Source organism: Drosophila melanogaster, chromosome 2L (assembly GCF_000001215.4).
Source record: "Drosophila melanogaster chromosome 2L".
In the NCBI taxonomy this organism is placed as follows: domain Eukaryota; kingdom Metazoa; phylum Arthropoda; class Insecta; order Diptera; family Drosophilidae; genus Drosophila; species Drosophila melanogaster.
Genome location: NT_033779.5, coordinates 16020616 through 16037890, shown reverse-complemented (window position 1 = coordinate 16037890; position 17275 = coordinate 16020616). Strand labels below are relative to the sequence as shown.

At 39.5% G+C, this 17275-nt stretch overlaps 1 protein-coding gene across 3 annotated transcripts in view; it reads right to left on the bottom strand.

Moving 5' to 3' along the window:
* The window catches only part of beat-Ic (beaten path Ic), a 41413-nt gene that overhangs the window by 3813 nt on the left and 20325 nt on the right, over positions 1 to 17275 (bottom strand). For all 3 annotated transcript variants that reach the window (NM_001299041.1, NM_001299042.1, NM_078856.4), the window contains exons 3-7: positions 5300 to 5511; positions 3568 to 3703; positions 3178 to 3311; positions 628 to 750; positions 365 to 554 (exon numbers count right to left, since the gene is read on the bottom strand). In NM_001299041.1, the coding sequence (NP_001285970.1) occupies positions 365 to 554; positions 628 to 750; positions 3178 to 3311; positions 3568 to 3703; positions 5300 to 5511 (795 nt within the window). The remainder of the gene's footprint in view (positions 1 to 364; positions 555 to 627; positions 751 to 3177; positions 3312 to 3567; positions 3704 to 5299; positions 5512 to 17275) is intronic.

The window sequence follows — 17275 nt, the reverse complement described above, 5'->3', positions numbered from 1 at the left end:
CGACAGGATGCAGTGGGCCGAACTAAGTGGGATTCAGTCCATCTTCTTTTGTTTGCCCGGGGCTTTGCTTCTCCTTCACTTAAACGTATCGAACGTGCAGCCGGATATTTTTGATTTGGTAAGTTATTGAACTGGATACCTGTCTAAATATATTGCCGATTAGGAAGAACTCAAATCTAAATAAATTATTTGATTGGCCCTCAGTAATCGTAATTGTAATCCAATTTTACTGAAGTGTAGGAGTAGTAACCTTGCTTCTAAGATATAAGATCAAGTATATCAAAATATCCAGTATTTTCTCATCATTAGCCCGAGTTTTAATGGCAATATAACCTCTTTCGTTATTCAAACTGTAAGTACTCACCGGAGTAGTACGTCAAATAGGACTCGTTGTGATCCTCAAAGCCGCCTCGTTCGCCATTCGTGTGCTCCTCGAGGGGATAATTGTTGATGTCATACGATCTGCCGGAAGCCATTATCCTGGGCCGGTCCTCCTCGATGACACTCTCCATTTCCTCCTTGAAGATGTCAAAGATATTGGCCGTGCACTTGAGCTAACAACGGGAAATGGTGAATGGAACGGAGCTTTATTATTAGAGTCTCAACTGGTGCGGATTGTTTCCTTACCCTCATCTGGCCCTTGAGGAAATGTTGATTGGTGACCATGAAATGTATGGCACTTGTAACCGATTCCAGGGTGCTGTTCTCCCGCTTCTCCGTCTGGTAGGTCTTTATGTGATGCGGTGGCACCTACAATGAATGAGAAACAAGAAGAAGGACGAATAATGTCAAGTGGCATCTCGATTTTGCAGCGAAATCAATTTGTAAATATTCAGCAATCCTTTTTCAATGAAGTGGGATGCGATATGAAAGCGAAAACTGCTCCCCCAAAGCCAAAGTGTCAGCTTTTAGCCGAAAAATAAAGGCGACCACGAAAGGAGCGGCCGAGGCAAATTTATAACTTATGAATGATGAATAGATTTACGCTTGAGTGATTAACTAGAGCAGATGATGGTGATGCTGATGCTGATGACTATGATGATGCCAAGGATGGGGGATGCAGGAGGAACAGGAGCCAAAGGACATGGGTGAGCTGTGTCGAGAAGACGAGGCCACTTTGTTTGCGGTGAGTTTAGTTTGAAGTGCCTGGCAGATACGAGCCCTGGCCCGCACCACCCAAAAGCCACCCAAAAGCACCCGCACCACCCACAGCTGACAGCACACATGATGGCTCTGGGGTGGTGGGCGGTCGTCGGTGGGTGAGTGGTGCTCCTGTTGAAATGCGCTCGTTAGCTAAAAGATCAAGTGGCCGCACCCACTGTGCATGGCCACCCACTATAGGCAACACTCAAGTGCTGTTTGTGTTAGTTTTCCCTGCTCTATTTTCGTATATTTATAAATATGTTTTTTGCTGAATTGCTTGTCTTGATGCCGACTAAGTCCGAAACTTTGCATTTTCAAAAATAATTTTATTTATTCGTAGCTCGGATTAAAACCAAAACCGGTGATACATTTATTGATCGGATTTTTAAGCAGAATTTATATACGTAAGTTCCATTTAATAATATTTTTATTTGGTCAATGTATTGCTAACGTTTAAAATGCATACACTAGCATTAAGCGTTTGCATGATTAGTGAAATAGCGATTTTTTCTACTTTCTTAATATCGCCCAGTTCAACTTGGTTTTTTATTTGTTACAAATTTGTAATATTAAAAGGATAAGCATTAGAAATTCTTTGAATTTTACACAGATATTCCTACATTGCTACCCTAATAATGTAAACTAATTTCATAACATTCCGTTTGAAGGGCTTAACTATTAAAACTTATATGGCAAACGACGCCAACGACATCCTTAACATTATCTTAAGCACTTCAAACTTTAATTACTGGTTAAATGGGCCCCTTTGAGCTCTAATTTCTAGCTCCAGACCCATAAAGCCGACTTCATTTACTTTAGAGTTAAGCACTGACCAACAATCTTACAACTTGATTTCTCACCCAGAGAAGCACACACAAAGGCCGCAATTTTGAAATATGACTAGTAGGGGCCTCCGTGACATTGACAACGCATTTACTATACTCCAGCTGCCACCAGGTAACCGTCTGTCTGGATTGGGGAAACAATAACAATAACACCAGCCAAAAGTCTGGGCGAGAGGCCGTAATGTACGGGGCCGCCATAAAAACGACAGAGAAAAACTAGCTGACAACCTAAACGTTTCTTCGAAAAACCGAACGCAAAATGCCAGGACATGTCAGGGATCCTTGCTGCTCCGCATCACACCTGCGCAATCATGCGGAGAGAAGGGCCATGACAGCAGCTGGGCGCAAACTGGCAGGAGGCAGTGTGGCAATGTGGCAGGGTGACCTTCTGTTGGAGTCGACAGTCGGCTGCTGTGGTTGCGGCCATAAAACATCCCGACCAGCCCAATCCCGCCCAGAACAGCTCAGCCTGGAACAAGCGAAATGGCATAAAAACTGACGGCATATCAAAAAATGTATGTATAAAACCGAAGAGCCAAAAGAAAAAGCAGGAAAAGAGCGTGGTTCTAGGCAAATATAAATGCCAAAAGATGGGCCTGCAAAATGAAAGCGACGCACACTCAGGTGCCAAAAAGTATGCAACAGACGGAGAATGAAAAATTACACACTAAACGCAAAAAATTGCAAACCCAATGGCCACGGCTCACCTGATTTTTTGTTTTAAAACACCTAGAGTAGGAGGTAATTACGAAGTTCACTCTTTAATGTACTTCGATTCGAAACAGTTCATACAGGGTGAAAAATTATATGTTTTGTAAGCATCATTCAAATGGAGAACCCTAAATGGTTAAGCCAATTAACTATATTTCCACTTTAAGGCACACATTTTGGTGCCTTCATTTCAAATATATTTTGAAAATGCTTAAGGCAAGCTCCTAACATCCAATAAACATGCATTAGCCGCACTTTCCCACTCAAAGTGCATTCGCACCCGAAACAAAGTATCACCCTTTGCTCCCTGAACTGATGACTAATTGAAAACCTGGCGGACCATCAATAGAAAGTGATCAAAGACCTCCGTTCACCGTTTTTCCGATTGCCGGCTAATTGAAATGCGGTATGGGCGGAATAGGCGGATGGTGGGCGTGTCCGGATGGGGATAACAGTGGTAAACGAAACCAAAACTTACCACAATACCATTAATAGTCCATGTCAAATTAGCAGCCGGTTTCGAGTATTTAATTGAGCAATTGCCGTCGACCAAATCGCCGATGCGATAACGTGCCTGTATCCCGGTAACCACAGTGTGCTCTTCCGGCAGCTCTGCAAAAAGTTGGCCAAAAAGGAGGGGAAACAGTCGTTAGTAGTTAGCCAAGGAATGGAAATGTAAAATTAGCCGAAAAGGACCTGACCGGTGGCAGGCCCAAATAGATTTGTTCTAATTAATTTGCTTGCCCCGACCGCCGGTTTGCCTTTACATTACCATTAGTCCATTGCAATTCTTAACGCTATATCTGGATTTGGATATATATATATGCGTATGTATGTATGTATGTACATTTTTGGATTTTTCACTTACCAACCACCTCCATTTCGCCGGACACCATGGCCGTTTGAAAAGTGGGCGCCTCCACCGATATTTCGCATGTAAATTTCCCCGAAATATTCAGCGGCACCGACTGCAGGACGACGTGGCTCTGATTCGAAAGGTTGCGCTGGAGAAAGGATAAAGCGAATGGAGAAAATCAGCGGCGGGGAAATAAAGAACGTAATAAAAATTAGTTGCTCCCAAAATTGGCTGGACGCGGTGCATAGAAATTGAATATAACCTGCGACAGAGCGCGAGCAGAAAGTGAAAAATGCTATGGGAAAAATATGAAAATTTTGCCTTGGTCCTGAATGATGAAAAGCGCAGCAGCTTGCTGGAAAGTGACTGCAAATTGGGGGCACAAAGGTGAAGGGTGAAGGGTTGATTTTAAAGCTGAAGGGGTCATCTCGATTTGATTAAGTTTTTCTTTGAGTCAAAGCAACTTGCCATGGGGCTATGAGTGGCAGATTTTTTTTGATTCACGAGTGTAATCCTTATTCCCATACTTTTCTTTTAATAAGACGAAAGCAAGGGGAAAAACTTCAACTATCTTAAGGTCTCTGGTCTTGACCACTTAAAGCACTTGTTGTTTACATTTAATAAATAATAAGCAAAAACTTATTTAGTTCTTAAAAGCTTTGTTACTTAATACCTAAACATAAAGCTATAGAAAATACATATAGGATAAAAACAAAAAATTAAATATAATAATATATAAACGTAACTTAAAACTCCCTTTACTCCAGTTATTTGTTTCTACACGTTTATTATAAATAATTGCCTTTTAAAGTAAATTTTTATAATGGCTTAGCAGCTTTTGTTTAACCATCATTTTAACATCGGCCATTTTAAGCTTTCCAATCATAAATGAGAATATATATTTTTTGTTAAGCTGACGAAATTTAATCTCTTGAAGAGGAAACGTTGAAACTTCACATAACACAATTCACTTAATAAAAATCAAATTTAATAAATTGCATTTAATGTTGTGCTTTATTTTCAGAATAAATGTCACATAAATGCAATGGAGAAGGCGAAATTAAGTGTGGCAAGTGGGGGCAAAGGTCGTTGCTACTTCCAAAGGATCAATGGCTGAGGCTCGTGCGAATGTTTAACCCAATTTGTTGCTGCTGATACCTAATTGGCCCTTGTGTATTTCGCCGTAATAATTAAGGGTTGTCATCATACCCTGCCAACGGGTCTGTTAGGATATCTTATTAAACTGGTAAGAATTGGAGGTAAGCAGCTATTTGTTTAGATACAATTTTAACTATTTTATGTATCTAACAATGATTTTAAACTGAAACTGTATTTTATTAATTTAAAATTTGTGTGGACCGAGTGTATTTTCGTGTTCTCTGGTGTAGTTTTTCTTTTTACGGGGTATGCAATCTCTATATATTGTTTTTTAATGAGCCGCAAGTCAATCGCAAGCGCGACTAATTGGCCACGCCCAACAACTCTTAACGGATCCGTCTCCGGATGGACTGGCATAATTACACCGGGCAGTGGGACAGGACATTTAAGCCGGCAAATGTCGTTATGAGAACGAATACAGCCGGGGTCCTGGCAATCAGCCATTATGGATATAATTTACACGCAACTGCAGTAACATGTGCGCGTTATGGGGACACACGGAGTTAAGGGAAATTATCCATATCCATATCCACATCCTCATCTACATTATCAACGAGAGGCAGTGTCTGGGCACTGCTGTACTTACCTCGACATTGAGACCACTTGTCATGGCAAAGACCTTCATCGCCGGATTCTCCTTGGGCGTATAGCGATAAAACTCACGCTTGCCCTTATACCATTTAACCGAATATAGAGTATCGTTTTCCATATCGTAATTACAAGTGAATAGCGCATTGCTGCCACGTTTCACCGCCTGCGGTATCATTACCGACACATCCTTGAGTGCTTCAATAAAATCTGCAAATAAAATGAGTTTGGTAAGTGAAATATGCATGAATCTGGGGCTGCGTGTATATATAGAAAGACTGTTTAAAAAATATACGATTAAAAGTTTAATTCGCTTGGCTGAACCCTTCGAGCCCTTCGAAATACCGCTCTTAATGATAAAGACTCTATTTTAATTTGTTTATAACTGTTGGTTTCTCGTCCTTGCCCAGTATTAACATCACCCCATCTAACGGGGGTCCCCAAACCAAACCTCTGAGTGAAGAACTAAACACTCCCCCTCGTCTTGGGATTCCAATTCGATGCTAACTACTGTGCTAACCCCTTCTTTGATAAGCGAGTGACCAGCTGATCCGACCGCTGCCTTCCGTTCGATGTTTCAAATGACAACACAAAATGTTGAAAACAAAGTACAGTTCCATCCGACCACCGGCTTCTCGATTTGCTTCCTTTTCTCGTTTTATAGTCCCTATCATTTGGCTGGACTGGCCAAGGGGGTGTGGTAGAAAAAATCCTGTACAAAAGTATATATTACATATATACTCTAAAAGAACATCTGAGATATATCCCATACTATTTTAGACAATTTTGTGTATATTCTGATTAAAATTTCCTAATTTAAATGAAGCATAAATTTACCATTTAGTTGAGTATGTAAAATTTTAAGTGAAAAGCAGTTAAGAATTTCCTAACATCCATTAAAAAGCTATTTTATTTCAGCTTTTGTCTATTGCTAAAGTCGGTGTTTTTAGTTTTAAACACATCCAAACTTCAACTACATATTTTCCCTAAATTCTCCAACATTAATTAAAAACTTTTCACAGTGCATGTTGTTTTTTGTTCCGTTGCCCTCAGTTTGTTTTTCTGTTTCCACCGGTGAACAATGCTTTTGTTTCCCATATTGACCCATATAACGAGCGAGCATTTTGTTGTGCCCTCCGACCTCTGACCTCGGTAGTGCGACCCGCACTTGATGTACCTGCATTTATCGCAGGGCGCTCAAAATTGTCCTTCAGCTGCACATTGTTGTTTAGCAGTGACCACCAGATACCCAATCCTCGAGGACCGCCCCCTGAAACCACAGCAAGAACAACAACTTTTCCAGCCATTTTATGTTGTTATAAAAACTTTCACAATCTATGTTTTTTAAGTATTCTAACTGCTTTTCCTGGTCTGATGTGTGCGGTGGTCGGATTCGTACCTTTGCCTTGATAAATGTGTGTGGCTGTGCAATATAAACCAATGAAAATTGCATGGGCAACTCTTCGTATCATTCACTTTCTTTCCATGCACCCTTGGGTCGGAGAAAGTTTTGTGTCTGCTCTCGGTGTTTATCTGTCAGTTTATGTTTACAAATGTCCACTTTTAATGGTTCACCATTTAACTGGAGGGACGCCAACCTGCTCAGGACTCCACAAAGTTGGATATCCTGGGCTAGAAAGTGGGGAAGCTGCTCCTTGACAAGCTTTATTATACATATTGTTATGTTCTATTGTGTGTTATTTTATACTCCGACGCCAGCTTCGTCTTATTTTGTATTCTTTTATTTGGCTGTATTGTTGTTATGACTTTTATAAACCATCTGTAATGCCCACTTTTCTCCTATCTGGCAGCCACTACTACTAGTACAGTACCAAGTTGTTGTTTGATTGCGTTTTTTTCTGACAAAATATGTATGTATTCACAAATTCATTATTTAAATCCCTTGTATATTTTGCTTTATTTTAAGCAGAGTGTTTTTAATTTGTTTTTTTTTTTGCTCATTAATATTTACATAATAAATCCACCTGGTGGATTCAGCATTTAACAAACAATTAATTTGCCAAAATAAATTGCTAAGCCCCGGAGGATCTCAAAATAAGTTGTTTTGGTTATGTGGCTTATAGCAGCTTATAGCAAACATGGTTATAAATTTATGTTCTGGCTTACCCTGCATTTTATTGATTTTGCAATCGGGTGAGGCGTTGACCGCGACTTCAATGTATAATTTGCAATAAAACTTTACAGACAAAAAGCATTTAATTTGGCCACATTAAGTTATATTAAAAGCTGATCAAAAGTTAAGCAGCAAAACAAAGTGCCAGACAAAACAAACAGAACAAGGAAAGGGTCGCCTCTAAGTTGCCTTGTAAGTGCTTCTCACTCCTAAATGAAGCCCCAAAAATGTATTATTCTACATATATATCTATGCTATATAGCAGACTCAAAGCAGACTCCAGACCGAAACGCGACCACAAAACTCGACCAGGGCAAAAGAGGAGCACAACGGGAAAACGGCAACCGATGACGGCGATGGGTATGGTAACTGACATGGCTGTCAACACTGTAGCCACTGCCAGGACCTCGACCATTACCCGGAGTCCTCATCCTGCCCCATCCGTCCTCTCACTTTGCAGTCATTTCAACTTTGGAATTTCAATAAGAGGCTCGGAAAGTGAAAATGCCGCAGGTGGCTGGCACAGAGGGTCCCAAGTTGCCGGCTGGCATAAAGAAAGGCAAATAAACCAGGAAAGTAAATACATAAATTAAAAGTGTAAAGGCGAAAAATGTTTAATTCGCGAATGGATGCGTTGGGACGTACTCAAATGGAATGGATTGACTAAAGGACTATGGCGACGAGGGGCGACAATTTTCACCTTAATACAATGCCAATGCCAATTAAATGCAGGGTTTGGTCTAATGGAAAAAGTGTCTGAAATAACAGACTTTTCGGAGGGATTTTCGTCAAGCTGGCCTTTAGAACAATGCTGTATCCTATCTACATTACATTAGGGGAATGGGAAGGAGTAAATTTATAATATATTTACAAAACTGCAAACTTGTTGAAGCTCCTAAATGTTCAAAGTAAATTGGAAAAACTTGTCATTATATCACTCGTTCGCTACCAACCAAATGACCAAGTCAAGTCGCAAAAGCTGTGCATTTCAGTTCTTCTTTTAAGCCAAAATCTAGCTGGCCATTTTTCCACCCAGCTCGAAATCCATTTCCAGTACCTATTCATCCCCACTCCTATTTCGCCCACTCTATATTTTTCCAGGCTTTTGGTTTATTTTTCAAACAATTTTTTATCATCAGCTGTCAATAGTTCAGGCAGCTGCCCACAGAAAGAAGCAGCCAAAACGGAAAATAAGCCAGGAGAAGATCTGCAGGGACGGGATGGGAAAAAATAAAAACCATTACATAAAAAATGTTTTATGTTTTGCTATTGCAACTTTGACCAGGCAGAGTATGGTGTGTGAGCAGAGCAACAACTGTAGCGAAAATAGTGAAATTATTTGTTTTTGTTGCGTTACATAGTGGCTGGCTTTGGAAGTAGTCCAAACTTGAACGTATAAATACATTTTTGATGGGTCTCCCTGCTTGCAACTTCATTGCTTGCCATAAAAACTAAAAAAAAATCAACAAATAGAAATAAATGCATTATATATGTATGTATCTGTATTTATGAACCCCATAAATATGTCAAATAAATTACGAAACAGTCAAAATATTGCCAATGCGTTGCGATGTGTTTATGTGTGAAGTCATATATTGGTACACTTTTTTAAGGTATAAGTCTGCGTCCGCTTTATTTTCTGGCCTAACGTGGCAGGCCTATCTTTCAGTTTTATTACAAGTTAACTTTAATAAAAATTCAAAAAATATAAGTTTATTTACTGTTAATACTTTAAAATTGTATCATACGATTGCTCTTAATTTCCGCTCATTTGCAACTTCACGATTCTGATTCAACATTCGGTCAAAAATACCCCAAACAAAAACCTCGATCTCTAAAATTGTCCGCTAATTTGGGCGGCTCTTTTGTTGGTTTTCTGTTTGGTTTGTGTTTTGCTTTGTTTTAATTTTAGAGTGTCATAAAATTTTGCGGCCAACGTTTTTGCCCCCAATGACAAAAACAAACTCAAAGGAGTGCGAACAAAGCTCAGCCCGCAGACAATTTCATTAGCGTGGAAGCTAAAAAATTTACTCACATTATGAGATACTCAATGGCAGCCAAAAAGGGGGTAAAAGCCTAGAAATGAGGGTGACCGAAGGCATTAAAGAGAAAAAAGCACATGCAGAGTTTCGCAGTTTGTGGCATTTACCGAAATGTTTGTCACTGCAATGCCTGGCACTCATATATGTATGTACATACGTATGTGTATGTATGTGTATAAGCAAAGGACACTTTGTCCTGCATTTTTCCTGTATTTTCAAAGGGGAAAATGGCCGGGCGGCAGGTCATTTGGGCGCTCTATGCGACCGGCTATTAAATAAACATGCAAATTATTGCGCAATTTTTGATTACGATTTTTCAACGCGAGCCAACAACATCGCCGCTCTCCTGCATATTTGTATATGTAAATCGAGCCACTATGCGATACACCAACCTTGCAACACCCAGCACCACCCGGCACCACAATACGCCCAGTGGTTTCGTCCTGCAATCTTTTTGCATGCATTCAACACTCAACGCCTATTTTGCATACAAATTTTATTATTATTGTATTGAATTGGAGCCGCGACAATGGCGACAGACTCCCACTTTTGTGTGTGTTTTGTTTGGTTTTTCGCCACTCTGGTTTGGCGAACTTTTTTTTTTTGTGTTTCGGGAATTATGTTAAATGAAAATCTGTGCAATTTTTAGCATGACACTTGTTCTTTGTCATGTTTTTATTTTTTTTGGTATGCATTGTGCAGCACTTCAAATTGAATATATCGAATTGTTTCTGAAAATACCGGATTACGTATTTAAGGCAAGATTTTGTTATAAGATATAAAAAGGAGAATTTAAATAGAGCATAAGCTGGCTGAAAAATGGTTTAAAAATATATAAGTAAAATAAAATAAGTAAAATATAAAAGTAAAATTTAATTACATAAACGTTTATTGGGTTACTTGTGTTCTTCCATTTTGCTCGTGCTTGATTTTCAATTAGCTTACAATAAGCAGCAGTAATTTATTATTGATAATCTAAACTAGGGTCCACAACAATACATATTAGCTGTGCACTAGAAATTATTTCTAAAATATAACAATAAACGAAGGGAGATGTTATAATTCTGGACCAAAACTAAATTGGTTTTATGATTTATTTTCCCATGTATATGAAAAACCACATTCAAAATATATACATTTTAAATAATTATTCAGGCCAAAGAAAGCATAGACCTTTTGCACATGAGATTCTAAGGGGTGTGTCCTTCTCACTGGATGATCTGGACTCAAAAGGCACTCTGGATTTGGCATTCATGCGAGTTTTCCCCGAGTGTCGACTGTGTGTGTATTTACACGCGACCGCCAAAGCGGCGCCAAAAGCATCATCGCACATGGAAACCAACAAAGCCCTGAGTTCTGACCCCATCACTTGCCCATCCAACGGCGCTTCTTTAGTGATAGAACCAGTTAGAATACTGTAGTCGAGTGTCCGACTGTAAGATATACAGCTAATGCAAGTGTAAAGCTGCTTGAGATATGCTAGAAGCAAAGCGACCGTTTCAGACGTTGCTCACAAGCTCCACCTAGCGGTGGCAATATTAAGTGACCACAATTTTTTAATAAATATATGATCCGAATCGAAAAATGTTGGTCATGTAGATGGGTATTGATTGACAATTTTTTAAAATATTTAAATGGACATCAGTAATACATTTTTACGGACAGGTAATGGCTGTTAAAACTTACGTGTAAAGCAGAATGCATAAGCTAATTAAGATTTCTTAACTTACATATCAACTGTCTCATAAATTTGTTTTATTTTTTTTTTGCCCTACTTATAGTTTTTCAAAAAAACATCATTTTTAAATTGAAAACATAATAATAATCTAAATTAAATTGTAAGTTTCATTTCTAATTTGGACGGGTAAACAAACACCATTGGTGCCATCTAAAAATGGGGCTGTTGATTTTCCCTTTTGCATTGGACTGCGTGTGGGAATTTCGGAGCAGCGGATGACAAGTGTGCAATGTGCCAAATATAAACATAAATGGTTTGCTGGGCTCCCGAGAATATATGGGGCATAACTGGCGAGTTTGAGTGGGGTGTGTCAACTACCTGGTGGACAACAGTTGCTGAAAACCCGCATACAAAATGCATAGATACAAATATACCTTTTGTTTTTCGCCAGCAATCTTGCATGGCCAGTTGCAACTGCAGTTGATGGATCGATTTGTTTGATCCCCTGGACCCCCGACGAACTCCATTTAGACGATTCGTCTCGTCGATTGTTGCATAAATTAAAATTCGTATTTCTTGTAAATATTTGCTGCGAAAAACGATTTCCTCCATATGTGCAGGGGGAGTTTGCATTTCGAGTGGTTTCCCATGAATGCTTCATCGATTCGAAATGTTAGCAAATGTTGTACATGAGCACTTTTTTTTTGGGAGATTAGGCGAGGTAGGGAAAGGAGAAACTTATATTTTCTAAAGCTCCTATGTACATGCATTTTCTACCTTAACTTATTTTACTTCTTCTATTCTATTCTAAACGTATCAATGGAAAATTTCTTGGTGGCTAACTAAAATCGATGCAGTAAATCGCTCCTACTACATATTATTTCGGAGAAGAAAACATTCCATTTCATAAATCTTAAACAGAAAACTTGTTTGTAGTTTTGTTGTTTAATATATTCGTTATGTATTCATTAAAAATATGTCATATTTTTTGTTAATACTCTCGATGGCAGCGCCATGATTGGGATCCCCTAGCACGGTTAATTTATGAAGATACACAAAAAATGCAACTCAATATAAGGGTCCTGATTGACTGTCTATCGGTGGTTGGGCTCTCACATTTTATTTTTATTTTTTCTTGATCGTAAAGTTTTTCCCCTATCGATGTAATTTCTTCTGCTATCCGAGAGTTTTCGACAATGACGGTAACTATATGCGATATAAAATATACGTTCGCTGTGTGTGTGTTCGAGTGTGTATGTGTATAGGTGTATAGGTACGGGGCTATGTTATTCCGCCAGACATCGGGCCGTCAAACAAACCAATTTTCACTGCTTTTCCAATAACGTGTCCCATGCCCCCACCGCCCCTCGATCTGCTGTTAAATGTAAACTGCAAATTGTTGGTTTCCATTTTTTCCCTGACAGGACGAAGTGGGGCTGGTTGGTTGGGTTGAGTTTTTCAGGCGAATGGAATCGTTGGGTTTTCGGTAACAGCTGCGCTGTTAAAAATCGAAATGAAGTCTGACTCTTTGGCCAGACTCTGAGCGTTCTTAATTAAGGCATTCTGATAGAGAACTCCATGGCCGACAATGGACAATAAAGGATTTCAACTTTTTTCTGCAGCCCGTCCACCTTATTGTTTCCCTGTTGTTCTTGTTTAACTTTTATTTCTTTTCTGTTAATGGACAGTTTCACCATTTGTGTATTGCCTAACCAAAAAAGAGAAAAAAAAATGAGCCACCTAGGAAAATGTTGGGGTACCAGAGTCAGCCCCAAAATATCAATTTATCTTTAGTCCAGAGCTCTGGAGAATTGTGCATGCTTTGCATGAGAAGTGGACGTGGCTCCTGGGGCACGTAATGTTGCAATTTCTCAGTGAGTGGGGAAAAACTCAGGGAAAACCAGACCGGTAAACCTGCTGCCGTCGAGTGCCTTGTTTATGAAATGACGACGCATAAGTAGCAAGTTGATTTCGGTCCGGGGCGCCCTGCATATCGCCATGGAAAAACTGTCTGAAACAAAATAAATTACAAAACAATGTGGCCGGGCAGCCACGCCCCTTCAATGCCAAGTTCCAAGTTACCAGTTTCCAGAACCCAGTTCCCAGTTCCGTGTGCAGTTTTACTTGCTGTCTGCCATTTTCCAGCACCTAAGCATCATCGCTGCTACTTGACATGCTGGCTTCTTCGGATCTGTGGGCACTATAATCTTTGGAAATTTATGTGAAAGTCAGGCCACTGGAAAGGGAAAGTGAAGGGGAATTGAAAACCAAAAGGTCTCGAGTTTCGTACATTTTGTTTATGCCACTCAAATGGAGCTTTTGGGATTATTGATTGGTCTGGAGGACGGTTTGATTGTTTGACATCGGCAGTGGAAAATGATAAAGATGGCTTGGAGTGATGACTCCGAAGACGGAGGATTATTAAAATGAATGTGTGTGCAAGAGCACTAAACTTAATTTTATAAATTTAAGCAAATTAACTTTTCGAAACTATTAACATTAAATGAGAAAAGATGAGTGGTGCTGTCTATTATATTTTTGTTGTGTCCAAAGGCAATTCAAAAAAGCTTTTAAACAAATGAATTTGTATATTATTTTGACGCAAAAACATGTTCGTCCTTCAATGGATGTTAAAACAAGCACAACAGTAACCACCCAAACTTGAATGTCCTTGTTTTTAGTATTTTAATTGATTGTAGCAATTTGATTTATAACTATCTTTCTCCATCTGTGATATATGTAAATATTTGTTGATTTATAGAGCAGCCAGGGTTATTTCCTAATTGTGTAAATGTTTTTGGTTTTGTTTGACTTGGATCATCGATTAGCCATATATCATTTGACCCCCATGTTAAGTTGACAATTTTCCCATTAATAAAAAGACCAAGTCCGAAATTTCAAAGAAACAACCCACAAATGAGCTGTCAAATGCAAAATAGTCCAGAATTCCACCTATTGATGTTAAGCAATTGGCCTGGCCCATATTACGCATACGACCCGTTGCACACCATAACCAAATGCTTTTTGGCCACAGAGCCTTTTGGTGTGGAATTTCACTTTCGTTTGCATAGGCCCTTTGACACAAGGCCCAGTTATTGTTCCATGTTTGTATCTGGCATTTCGGACTGGTGTCTGTATTTGGCTTGGGTTTGGTTTTCGGTCTGCTGTTGTATTAATTGCTGTGACATATTTAAGTTCAGATTTTATTGTTCTCAGTCCCTGGCATGAGCTTTCTTTCTGTCTTTGTTTGCGTGGCTGAGTGTGTGTCTCTGTGTGGTGGCTCGGCCAAATTGATTGAAATTACTACTTAAGTCAAGCTACAAGTCCCCCCAAAGGAAAGCCAACTGGCAAAGGCAGCTCTTGCCATGAAGACAGTGCAAAGATGGCACAGTGGGCTTAAAAGCCAATTAGCTTTAGTAGTAGAAAGCGGTATGAAAAAACTGGTTCGTATATATACCTGCACAATAGTTTGACTATAGCTAAGCGTTAAGTGGAAAATATTCTGTGAAACTCGCGTGCAGTCTTACATTAAAGTAGTCAATGCCTTATAAATTCATATATTATTTTGACCGCGGCTGGTGATGAGCCAGCTCCTGACCCACTGTGCGAGTCTATATGGGGCTTTGGCTCATAGCTTTAGAGGACAGGCAGAACATTTCATTTGAAATCCACAAGGCGAAACCCAGCTAGGATTTGTAATGAAGATATACAGACACGTTCTTAGATACAAACACGCACGGGGGGCAGGGATACAATCGCACACATGTCCGGCTCAAATCACTTAGTTTCACATTACAAAGCCATCCTGACGAAGGAGGCGAACTCCTTTCTGCTTGTGCGATTCCTCGCTTGATACTCATCGAACATATAAATTAATGAATTCGATGCTTATCAATAGTCGAGCAACAACAGCGCTAAGTCGGTCCCTTCTCCGATTAGTTGGTTAGCCGGTTTGTTTTATTTGCTGGCCCCCCGATTATTTTCGAGTGACTGAGATTTCCAGTGTCTTGTGTAACTTAAAGTCAACGCGAGGAACAAGAAGAGACCACGGCGTTTTGGTTTCTCCACATTTGTCTTCCTCGCATTTATTATGGCACATTCAGTTGATAAAAGACTTTGGCCCTTTCAGTCATCCCATTGTTGTTCGAGATTATCCTTTGGGGTTTGGCCCTCCGCCTCCTAGTCGGAGATTTGTAATTTGGTTTTGATAAGGGACAGAATCCTGGGCTTTAACTGATTCGCCTGGCATTTATCTACTATCTTAAAGTGGTGACGCTCTCGAACTGAGTCCTTATTTTCGCATTACGAACTCTGTTGGATACTTCTCATATCGGTTTATTAATAATAGGAGTGCAATTGTTACGGTGGAAAATTACATTTTTCGATACGTCAAATTGTCAAGCTCGTTCAGTTTCAACTTAATTTCAAAGAGCTTCACTAAAAGCATCTTAATAATAATGTACGTATTAATTAATAGCTTTCAGAGAAATTGAATATTTCATGGCCTTAAATATTTAAGTTATGTGACATTCCAATTTAGCTCCTGTTACCGAGTAATTGGACAACTCAAGTTAAGAGCAGTTACAAAGTTGCCTAATTAGAAATAAATGCCACTGGCCACCAGGCATATGTATCTTTCACCTGCATCGTCCAACTTCTCTCTGATAACCAGAAAAGGGAAATTTCGATGGCTAAGCTAATTCTACCAAACCCATGGCCCATTCATCGTCATTTCAGAATGCAGTTATGCAATACTCTGGTGCAGTCGAATGCCAAATCGAAACAGTGTCGACTGGCAACAGTTTCTGGAATGGGAAGTGAAACTGGTCAAGGCATATCCTGAGTCTTGGCAGCTGAATAGGGGCAATAAAGATGTTCGCCTTTGAGCTGGGTGGAAATCCAAATCGGATTCCGATCAAAATGCATTAAGTGGCCTATGGATTTGCCATATTCCGTCCCTAATGGCCGCCGCAAAAAAGATGTTCAGGCAGATGGCCGATATCGTTGTGGGAATGTCTGCCATTGAAAGCTTGAAAGAAGATATTTGACACAAATACAGTAAAGTACATCCTTACATTATCGTATTCGGAATTTGTAGTCCTTTACCAAAATATTTTCTTCATAAGTCTCTTATACCTACCAAATATAATGATGTTGTTGTATAATATAAATAAATATGCTACATGCATTAAGAAGACCAATTAACTGACAAAAATTTAATGGTTGTTTATCTTTCAGCACATTCAATTGAAATAGTATCAGGGATATTATAGTTACAAGTATAGCAAATAATACTTTGAAGAATTTCTTTCAGTGAACTCACATTATTAGTTCGTCGCTCCAAGAACTTTGTTGCTGATTGATTTTTCACCCAGCCCACACACAAATCCGAACATTGCCAGGGCAAACTTTCTTTGAACTGCCATAATTTCTTAATCTACATCAACTGTTGACAGTTATATTAAAAAAATTTTCGCATCTGACATGCCAAATGTGAACAAATGAACAGGAAACGGAAGCTATACGACAAAAGCAACTTAAAGTTCCACAGAAGCAGCCGCGGAGCGAAAAAAAAAAAACCGAAGAAAGGAACCCGAAAACAACTCAAAAGATGTGTAAATTTGTTCGGCAAGACAGGACGAAGGGCAAGTGCCAAATGTCACATGGATTTGTGGTGGCTAGCAGTGAAAAGTATCGAAAAGTATCCACAAGCCCCGAGGAAAAAACGGCTCGAAGAGAATCCAACAGCCGCGGCTGCTGTATCGAAAGTAGAAATGAGAAAAGTTTTCGGCTCCACAGACCGATGGCATTTATTTTATATTTGTAGCAACTTTTTCAGGGGGTGAAATTTAGTTTAGTAATCAAAGCAAGAATTTGTCGATGGGGTGCCCTTCGAAATCGCCCCAAAATTTGTTTGTTTTCGTGCAAAAGCATAAAGAACATCATGAGGGAAGGACGTTGGGAAAAAACAACAACCGAAACTAATGTAATGGAAATTTCGAAATTATTGAAAATAAATGAAAGCAAATAAATATTCCGTGGGCATTTTATGGCTCACAGGGCACCGGCATCTCAGCAAGGCGATGGAGCAAGGCGTTGCCTGTTTGTATCATATTTGTT